This window comes from Gadus morhua, chromosome 12 (assembly GCF_902167405.1).
Source record: "Gadus morhua chromosome 12, gadMor3.0, whole genome shotgun sequence".
Taxonomy (NCBI): Eukaryota; Metazoa; Chordata; class Actinopteri; order Gadiformes; family Gadidae; genus Gadus; species Gadus morhua.
In genome coordinates this window covers 27,217,300-27,227,483 of record NC_044059.1, presented here as the reverse complement: position 1 = coordinate 27,227,483, position 10,184 = coordinate 27,217,300, and the positions used below count along the sequence as shown (strand labels likewise).

The 10,184-nt window shown below is 47.5% G+C and overlaps 1 protein-coding gene across 2 annotated transcripts in view; it reads left to right on the top strand.

The window, feature by feature from the left end:
• The first annotated feature begins 880 nt into the window (after positions 1–880).
• The window catches only part of midn (midnolin), a 29,751-nt gene continuing 20,447 nt past the window's right edge, over positions 881–10,184 (top strand). The window contains exons 1-4 of one of the 2 annotated variants that reach the window (XM_030372327.1): positions 881–1,151; positions 3,119–3,347; positions 4,789–4,876; positions 5,047–5,109. In XM_030372327.1, coding sequence (XP_030228187.1) covers positions 3,127–3,347; positions 4,789–4,876; positions 5,047–5,109 — 372 coding nt within the window. In that variant the 5' untranslated portion in view covers positions 881–1,151; positions 3,119–3,126. Of the gene's footprint in view, positions 1,152–2,458; positions 2,742–3,118; positions 3,348–4,788; positions 4,877–5,046; positions 5,110–10,184 lie in introns of those variants that run through there. The other variant, XM_030372328.1, reaches the window with a different exon arrangement.

Below are 10,184 nucleotides of genomic sequence, written 5' to 3'. Positions count from 1 at the left end.
TAGGTCGACCCAGGTAACCTGTATCAGATCATTACCATCAATCACACAACGGGTACCTGAAGAGGAGAAGACAAGAATCCGGAGATTCAAGAGGGATAACAGATGGATCCAAAGAAAGGTGGACAGACGCAGTGTGTATGTGTTCACTCAGATGTTGAACCCTGTGCCCTGATGATTCACATAATATTTTTGGTTAGAGTTAAAGTCCTTCAAATAAGATGCAAATGTTTGAATGCACTAGTTGTCTTTAAAGAATAAAGTTAAAATGTAAGAATATAATATAATTTGATATCTGGTTAAAATATATGGCTTTTTTTGCAGGTAAACATTTTAAATGTCTTCACAACAGAATTGTTGTGTTTGTGTGTTTGCGTGCGTATGTATGTAAAATATGTGTAATAGCATATCGTCACATCTGACCATATTTGTGCAGTTGAGGTGTTACGCAGCTAGCGTTTCCCTGCATTGACCGCGGGTGCCAGGCATGTTTGTTTATCCTTTCCCGTATCCATGCAGTCGGTTTCCCTGTTGCCCGGTGACAACTTTTTTTCTCTCTCCTGTCGTCAAAAAACGGCAACGCCCCTGATAACAGCAAGGCGTTCAATTCATTGACTAGTGGTTAAGGTGGACCAGGGTTGCGATTCCCTACATCACATAGATTACTCCATTAGCATATTCTCTACGAAACCTTATGTGTTTTACGTTTTAAACTATTATAAATACTGAACCCGAGAAAATAAAGTCCTTACATGAAAAACGTATTCCACTAGAATCAAGCGGGGAAAAGGACGTCTGCGCCTGGACGACCTTAAATCCCATGCTGACTAAACACAGTGCGTCTCTCCTCCCCTCCACTCGCCTCGCTTTAAGTATCTCGCCTCTGTTACTGCGTTGTTACCAACAAAACCTGCAGCGAGGAAACACATCAAAGACATCTCATGAGGACCTACATGGAGCCTCTTATTGTCGAGGAATACACATCGCTCTATTGACCTGGCTCGGCTTTTCGGCTATTTGGATAAAGGCCCAGGGAAGAGTTTTTGGTTTTGTTTTTTTTGCATTTTTTGTGTCTTTTATCCCAAAGCTGGGGAAACATATTGGAACGTCAGAGACTTTTACGCGAAGCTTTAAAGTTTTCGCCACAATAATTGGTAAGGGATTTCGCCACCGACACCTCAGCACATTTTTAGACCTGTACTGTTGTCACGTTATCCATATAAAGCTGTAACCCTTACATGACTGTTGAGGATTACAAATGAAATCGTAACCTATTAAATCGTGATGTATGCCTTTAGAAATGACCTATAGGCTGAGTGTGACACTTGGAAGATATTGCAGCTTTTCTACCGGTGCAAGGCAGCGTCAGTATATCCGTACAGTATAAAGCATGTGGGGAAGCAATATTCTCGCCTACAAACATGTAATAGGCATATTCTATACATAGTGCATAGACTGACTGTAATCTATGCAGCCACTCTAATTATGGAGCGAATTAGTGGCGTTCAGCAGATGCAGATGATCCCCGACCATGTCCTAAAATCACAAGCTTATTGGACAATAACCCTTAATTTATATACTTAGATAAGACTAGCCTATCCTTTGAGAACTGGACTTTGAATTTCTGAATTCAATCGACTTCTGAGTTTGATGACTAATTAAATTGATCAGAGCTATAATACAGGACTATTGAATGCCCCCCCCCTCCTCCCTCCGGTTCCAAGTTTGCTGTCAGCACAATGCAGGTCTTGTATCAGCACCGTCCAAGTAAAACTCCACCTGTTTCACCTGTGAAGAGTCGCCCATCTGCCGCTGGGGGGCGCTGTAGTATCTGTATGTAGATTATACAGCTCATCCACAATCGTTCCCATCGTAATGTATATGCATGGGCCCACTGCGAAATGATCTCCCCCGATTGTTAAATATGAGTTACGCTCATTTGATGATACAGCAAAGTAAGAAATGGAAAACACGAATTACTAATTGGGACTGTCATTTTGAGGTTTAGTTTAAAATTCCAATGAGACATCAGATAGTCCTACGCGACATTTGGGCCTACGGACCACTGCCACGATGGAAGCTCTGATGCTCCAACTCCAACGCACCTAGATATAACCACCTGACGCCCTGATGTGCTTTGCGTTCTCGGTTCGCTCGTCATCGCGGGCTGTCACCCGCTCACCCCCTCGTCAGATTTCACAGCGCCAAGTCCCACACTGAAACGGCCTGTTTGAATCTGTGTAATAATGTTCACTTTAAAGCCAGTGTAAACTGCATTCATTTGCTCATTTTGCTACCTATCCCATATATGCCATGATCCCATTGGGCGTCCAAAAGCTCTGAGGTAATGTAGTATTGGGACAGATTTCGCTATCATTCATCATGAATGGCCGGGTCTTGTCGGCTCTCCACGTGGGAGCGGATAACTTTGTTTAATTGGTTAAGGGCGTCCGCCGCTCGTCAGCGTCCTCTAGGTGCTCTCGTGTGATTGGACAATTGTCCTCGCTGCTGTGGGCGTGCCTTATCTCCGGTGGAAGTAGCGTACTTTGTGCTCATGTCCATTGTCGAGGTTTCCTTGGAGCTGCTGTGGGGAAGTCTAGGAGCGCACGACGGATAGCCGATCTGTACAAGGCTCTGCGGGTGAAATATCATGCATTTAGCCTTTTAGAAGCTCGAAGACTTATTGGAATTGGAAAGATATACTTCTCCTATCTCGACCTGTCCTCGTATTTTTCTATTCCAAGGTAACGATCCGTATTCCTTAAATGAAAAGGGTATTTTTCGGGACAACTACTCGTATTTCTGTGTTCATACGATCTGTGTAGCTTCGGGGGAATACGAGACGCCGCACTTTGGAGTAGATGCGTCGAGAAACAAAAACACAATAGCTTGACTCTTCTTGGAATTGTTATTCGGATGAAAATAACGGGGAGAAGCGGACTTTCTGATCGACTCTACTCAATGGGAAGATACCTCTAGGCCGTCCTAAATTCTCGCATTCGCACTCAGATCCATGCCTTAACACGGGAGACTTTTCCTCCATTGAACGGACCTATACGCACACCGACCCTCACCCGTATTCTGCCCGTCTCGTCTCCCCCGTCCCCCCCGACCCGTGCAGGCTATCGAATGGACCAACACCCCAGCGCCCGCAGCTGCACCAGCCGAGGGGCTCCGTCCTGCGAGGCCGTCCCGAGTGAACCCTCCATGAATTTGTACATCCATTCCACTACCGGCACACGCTTCGAGCTGTCCATCCCCTCCGAGGAGACCGTAGAGGGGCTGAAGAGGAGGCTGTCCCAGAAACTCAAAGTACCCAAGGAGCGACTGGCGCTGCTGCACAAAGAGACGTGAGTAAACCCGTATTCGTTTTACGTGTTTTTAATGTAAAAGTGTGGGGGCTACTTTCATCAGTAACTAAAGTTGTGGGGGTCTTCAGGGGCGACGTCGGTCGCTCTGTAAGCACCATGTTCGAGGGGGGATGTTATTGACTGGCAGGACGCACTGGATTGGAATTACGCATAGGACGTATCGGTCACTGGAGCTGGACTGATGAGACGATTCATAAGGTTGTGTTAATAAACCAGTTAGTCATTACAAAGCTGAATTCGAGTCATTTGCTTGCGTCGACAAAGGGGACGTATTGGATGACGCCTTAAAGTGCTGTGAGCAATATATTCGATAGAACCCCCCTTTTTTTTTGGTGTAAATGGACTTACATTTTTGGCTTTTCATTGTATGTTAGCCTACTTTTGCCGACTAGAGACACTATTTGATTTTAATACACCACCCGGGTCAGGGCACAATCCTAGTCGTGCTCAAAGCTATTTCCTGCAGAGGAGAATTAGGATAACAGCGAGCGGCTTTCCCAGCTCCGTGGGTTTCCTTGGACGCGTTGTGCAGCAGGATAGGCTTTCCCATACCTCCCTTTCTCATTCCTCCCTTTCACGTTTCCCTTTCACGCCCCGTCTGCTTTATTCAGCGCAAAGAGGACCGGGCCTCTAAAACAGCTCCGAGCTGCGGCTCTGCTGTTTTGATTAAAGGACCCTGCGTGGACAATGGCTGTGGTTCAACAACACACTTCCCTTTATTACTTACCGCTAGTAGAAACTACGCTATTACCATATTCTAATGAGCTAACAATTATGCCAGTGGGCGAAGGGGGGGGGGGGGGGGGGGGGGGGGGGGGGGTTTAAACCTCTCCCCCTTACCTTAGAACAGTCTCTGCAACATGTAATTAGAAAATGCTAAATTTGCGCTGCTTCTGTGATACCGGACTTGCTTCATAGTAATTCTAATTCTGGCCTGGGTGCATCATCGTTACCTTGCAAGAAAAGCTTTATTTATGTATTTATTTTACACTTTTTAATGTGTTGCATTTCAATTCTTTATTGAACCACATACAAATTGATCGAATCCTCAGCTTTCAATTAACAACACAATTCAATATGTTTGCCCCTTCATTTACGATACTTGACAATAACTAGCCATCCTTTCAACTTTCACCCTGTGCCTTTGAATACTCTACGATAAAGCTCCACTTTGGATCATGGCAGCAGTGCCCAATCGCCCTTCAAACCGTTTGTGGAGCCTCAGTATTGTTGGGACTGCATTATGACAGCCCGATCAATAGCTCTTTCATTCCGGGAGCTTTTCCCCCCCGCTCGACTCTTTCGCAAACTAGTTTTGAGGTCTGACTGCCTTCCCGGGCTAAAGGGTGTTTGTATTTTGGAGGAGAGACGATATTGTTGGCATGCACTAATTGTAGGGTTCTTTCTCCCAACCCTGCAGGCGACTAAGTTCGGGCAAACTCCAGGATCTGGGGATCTTAGATGGGAGCAAGTTAACACTTGTTCCAACTGTTGAAGCAGGCTTAATGGTAAGAATCTGCACTCTGTCCTTTTGGAGTGGGAAGCAGGATAGTTATTGGGATCACTTCATGTCATCAAGGGCAATATTATGTTATTACCATTGTGTTTTCCATTTGAGACATAACCACTAATGCTATTTTGTTCTTTTTGTTGTTCCCGTTGCCTTCGTCCAATGTAGTCTCAAGCATCGCGACCCGAGCAGTCCGTCATGCAAGCCTTGGAGAGCCTCACAGAAACACAGGTAAGGTGTATGTGACTGTCTGCATGCTGTTGTTTTAAGCCGGAAATTTGAATGACGTGTTGGTAGTTGGGCGTGTGCACGATGAGATGCGCTGTTGACGTGTTGAAGAGAGCCGAAAGGCAGAGAAATCTGCATAGAGACCTCTTACCAAAGTCTCAAAAGAAGTCTATTCAAAGGGGACATCCTGCATCGAATAAGCAGAAGTGCCCTTGCAACATTCGTATGCTTGCAGGTTTGACGTAATCTTTGCTCTCAACGATAACCCCTTTTTGTTTGCCTGTTGCCATAGTCTTTCCTCAGTCGTGTTTCGCTCTCGGCTACAGAAACCTAGAAGCTTACATGGCACTAACGCTAACCGTTTCCAGGAAGCGGCTCTGTTATCTCCCTCACTCATAAATAGATTGAGGGTCTTGGGTTGTCCAGATGGCAGCCTCTGCAGTCAATATTAGCATATGATTCCTGGAAGCCTAGTGTGTAGCCTGGGCTTCAGACTGAGTGTGCACCTGAATGAGGTGGTGCGGGGATCTGGGATAGCGATTGAGTGCAGCCCGCATTTGAGTCAGTGCGGCATGACTCACCGGCGGTGATCAATAGTGAAAGTGAGGCGAGATAAGGCGTGAGTTCTTGAGCGAGGCAAACAAGGTCGAGAGCACTCAGACAGCAGCTGGGGTGACGTGCGGTATGCTCTCCACAGCTGACTTGACTGAATGACTGACCGAAGGGCGACTTCCTCTGTAGCTGGCTTGGGTAACCTTGAAAAATCCACGTAACCGCATCCGCAACGACCATCACAGCTGACGTTGCATCAGCAGCATTAAGCAATGGCGAAAAAGACATTTCTGAAATGGCATGCGTCACCCCCCCGATGCCAATGTGCTTACATCCTCGGTGTGTTAATCGGAAGGATCACTCGACTGTCATTCACTATTTCTCTGTAAGAACCCTGGTTTTGGCGGTTAGTTGTTGGTGTGTCATGATTGTTATCACTTCATACCCTGTTGATTTTTAATTGTCTGACATCCGTTTGTGTGTGCGTGCGTGCGTTCAGAGACGCTCGGCATGCTTTCTAACACTGTGGCAGCAGTTGACTGATTGCCTCTAGAGGATGTGTGCGTATGTGTGTACATGCTTTTTGGGTTTGCGGTGGGCCGGACGCCCTGATTTCCAATCACTGAGTAACCCATGTCGTCATACCTCAGACAGGATCTTATTACCGGTCACTTTCAAGCGCTATCTTTGCCTCTTGCCCGAGCCCTTATGGATCAGATCTAATGCTATATTAAAACAGCGCATGTGGTATCATGCTCATGTTATAAAGTGTATTTCCTGTACGTTGTTAGCAACGGACCCATTGTGGAACCGCGTAAGAAGAGAAAGAAAGGCTAGCTAGGTAAAGCGTCGCAACGGACGCATTAGAGTCTTTGAGTGTTTTCATCCGGGGCAATTGATTCCTCTCTATAATTGATGAGTTGGAAACGGAAAGTTATGGATTACGTGGTTACTAGCACAAGTTTAGATCATACGAACCAAAAGATTTCCTCCCCTTTCCTCTCCCACATCGGGGGGGCTATCAAAAATCAATCAATGCACTTAGTTCTTAAAAGTGTCTGGGTAGGATAACTGATATTCCCACGCGCCCCAAAATAGCCAGCATGAGATGCGGTTTTGGATGCTAGCTAGCATTATACCAGTGAGCGAGCGTCAACTTAAGTCCTCCGCTCCCATTGCAAGCCCCCCCTGTCGCCGCCCTGCGCGCTCCTTTAATCATGGGTGTTTAGAGATCAGGTGTTTTTCCTGGAAGAGGGTTGTGTGTGTGTGTGTGTATTTCGTTTGTGTGAGTGTAGTGTGTGTGTCTATGAAGGTCTTAAGTTAGACAGATTGCCTCACCTCAACTCTTGTATCAAGATGCTGCGGAGCCTGAGCTAGCTCACCAATCATGGCGAAACATTCCAGCGACCAGGGCGAGAGATATTTTAGACTTTTCCAAAGCTGGAAAGAAAGTGGTTCATGAAAACGGAGCCCTTACCGGCAGCGCAACGTCATTATTTCTCGCTCTCCCTCTGCTCGCACTCGTCCTCGTCTTACTCTTCTCCTCTTCTTTCTTTCCGCTGAACAGCGCTTCCAAGAGCCTGCAATTTAGATGTGCTGTGGTCTGCACATTGGGCTAACTTGGCTGCGCGGCTGCTGGCCTAGTTTGACTCTGGTGGCTGGCGTTTATAGCAAAGATGACACAGGATGCCTTAATCCTCCCCTTTTCCCTCCCCCGGCCTCTGAGTAGAGTTCTCGCGTGTCATGGGGGATGAATTAAGCCACTGCCTCCTGACAGACCGTCACCGTGATTCCACTTTTTCTCCTCCCTTTTCATTTTGCCCGCCAACAGGGCCTGTCTTGGAGCTTAGCTCCGGAAAATAATGGCAACAAAGAAAATGTCTGACTCTGAGAGAAGTGGAACCGCCTATATTTTTGCAGTGGATGGTCGATGTGAAAGCAGAGGTAGTATCTACCCGTTTACCCTCTGGGCTTCTGTAGATGGCGAGTGCGGCTGTCCGATACTAGATCTATCAATCTGTGTATTTGACAGAGGGATAGGGGATTATGCATCTGGCTCGGCACTCTGGGACTATTTGCTTATTGACGCACATTGATGTCAGGATGAAAGCCCAGCGAGCAGGCACAGAGGCAGGCAGGCAGGCATCATCACCCTCTACCATCCCCCAATGCCCTTCCCCCCTGCGCAGTCCCCTCTTTGTTCCTGTCTTAGAGCATGAGCTCCAAACCTGGCCAACCGACGATCCGTCTAACACAGAACAATGATTGAGGGTCAATCTTTAAATCAGACTCTCCCCTCATCACCTCCTTCGATCAACCCCCCCCCCCCCCCCCTCCTGCTACATCCGTAAGGCCCGGGCTAAGTCCAATTGACTGGAGCCGCAGCGCTGCGCTCCTGGTGGGTCAAAATCAATGCCAGGCCTGGTTGGAGTCGGGCCTGGCCGGCAGCAGATTGACACATGTTATGCCTTGAAGAGGAACGTGTTAGGCTGAGAGGAGGCGGTGTGATCGCCCTGTGTCCCCCCCCCCCCCCCCCCCCCCCCCCCATGGACTGTGCCGTTGTTCCACATCTGAATCTACCTTTTATTTGCGCCATCAACCCCCTCCGCTACCCAACCCCCGCCCACCTATCTTTCCTTTGGCTACACTGCCATCACCATCACCTCTGTCAGGGGAAAACGCCCCTCAGAGTTTTTCCCTGGACATTGTTTCCATCGCCTGTGTGTGGGTTACTTCTGGGTCACAGTTTTCTCAAACTAAGGCCTCCTCCTTCTCCTCCTTCATCTCCTCCTCCTCTCCTCTGAAAAGGTTTGGTGGGGGAGCTAAAGGGAGGTTAGAGGAACAGAGAGGGAGAGGAGAATGAAGCCCATGGAAAACTAATGAGATACAGTACGCCTATGATTATGCAGATGGCACCTTTTCCATAATACTGAGTCTCTGTGGGCCGCGTGTTCTGTACGGTCGTTTGGTCGCTTCTGTCGAGGAGACAAAGGGGGGGACATGGTATTAGCTTTTTCTAGAAAAACAAAACATTAGCCCTTGTTAGAATGGGTACTGTGACATTAAGCTAATGGCGCTCATTGGGGACACACACGAAATACGTTTGTAAAAAAAGTGTGTGTTTGCTTAAACGCCTCCCTGTTCGTTTGTGGGGAATGGATCCATTTTGCCTGCGTGTGTATTTGTGCGTGACCTCTGTGTGTCCATAATCCTGTATGTGTGCAGTCGTTTTAAAACAGCTCAATGCACCTGGTCAATATGTTTCCTTCTCCACCTCTGCACCCTGTCCCCAACTTAACTGGGCGCCAGTTAATCAGTCGGCAGGACTCTAGTGGAAATCATTGGAGGGTAATTGTATTGAGGATTTGGGGGTGGTGGCATTGAAAAATGAGTCTGTCACTCAATATGAGGGTCCGCCTCCTTTTTATGGAACCCCCTCCCCCCCCCCCCGCCATCCTACCATCTACTCACCTCCCCCATATACTGCAAATCGAAATAAAGGCCTTTTATATGCAATAAGCTATTGCATATATAGGAAGCCTCAGTCCCTTTTACAATGGAAATCCTCTCTTTTTTGTTATCTTAATGAAAGCCCAAGAAGTGAATGCGTCTCCGAGTGTGTAAATCAAATTGTCTTTGGAATGGGAGACAATGCCCGATGCAAAGGCCCATTCACTCCCCGGCTCATGTAAATCCTGGCCTTGGAAATTGTATTAATTAGGTAATCATGGAGCATTTTTTGCACCTGTGTAATCCCCTTTGTGATGCTTAAACCCCCAGTGGGTGGGGAGGCTGGGGTTGGAGCAAAACGAATCAAGGTGCTTTTTTTCTTGATTTATTTATTTATCTAGAGAATAATAGTGAGACATGGGCTCTCCTCTCCATTGACCCAGTCTGTATGCATGGCGCATACAGCATACAGTTGCACGTTTGAATGCACCATTGTCTGAGCGTTTGTGTGTGTGTGTGTGTGTGTGTGTGTGTGTGTGTGTGTGTGTGTGTGTGTGTGTGTGTGTGTGTGTGTGTGTGTGTGTGTGTGTGTGTGTGTGTGTGTGTGTGTGTGTGTGTGTGTGCGCGTGATTAAATATCTATGACTGTATACGTGTGCCCTGTGGCTACGCCAGGGGACCGGAGTGTCTTATTATGTGAGTCGTGACTGTCATTGTTATCCGTGGCAGTGGTGGCCAGCCTTTTGTGAGTCAAGAAGCAGACATCGTGACTAGCATGGCTACTAATGTAGGAGGACACAGAGTCAGGAATAACCCACGTGAAGATGGGCTATCACACACACACACACACACACACACACACACACACACACACACACACACACACACACACACACACACACACACACACACACACACACACACACACACACACTTCACTCGTGGCAATTAGCTGGCCCGATCTCCACGGCCCGGGGTAAAGGCCACTGCGACTGCCCACTCCAACGTGTCCAAAGGTTGAGGCTGGAGAATGATTTCGGGAACAGGATATTGTTGTCGGTGGCTTCACTCAGCCGA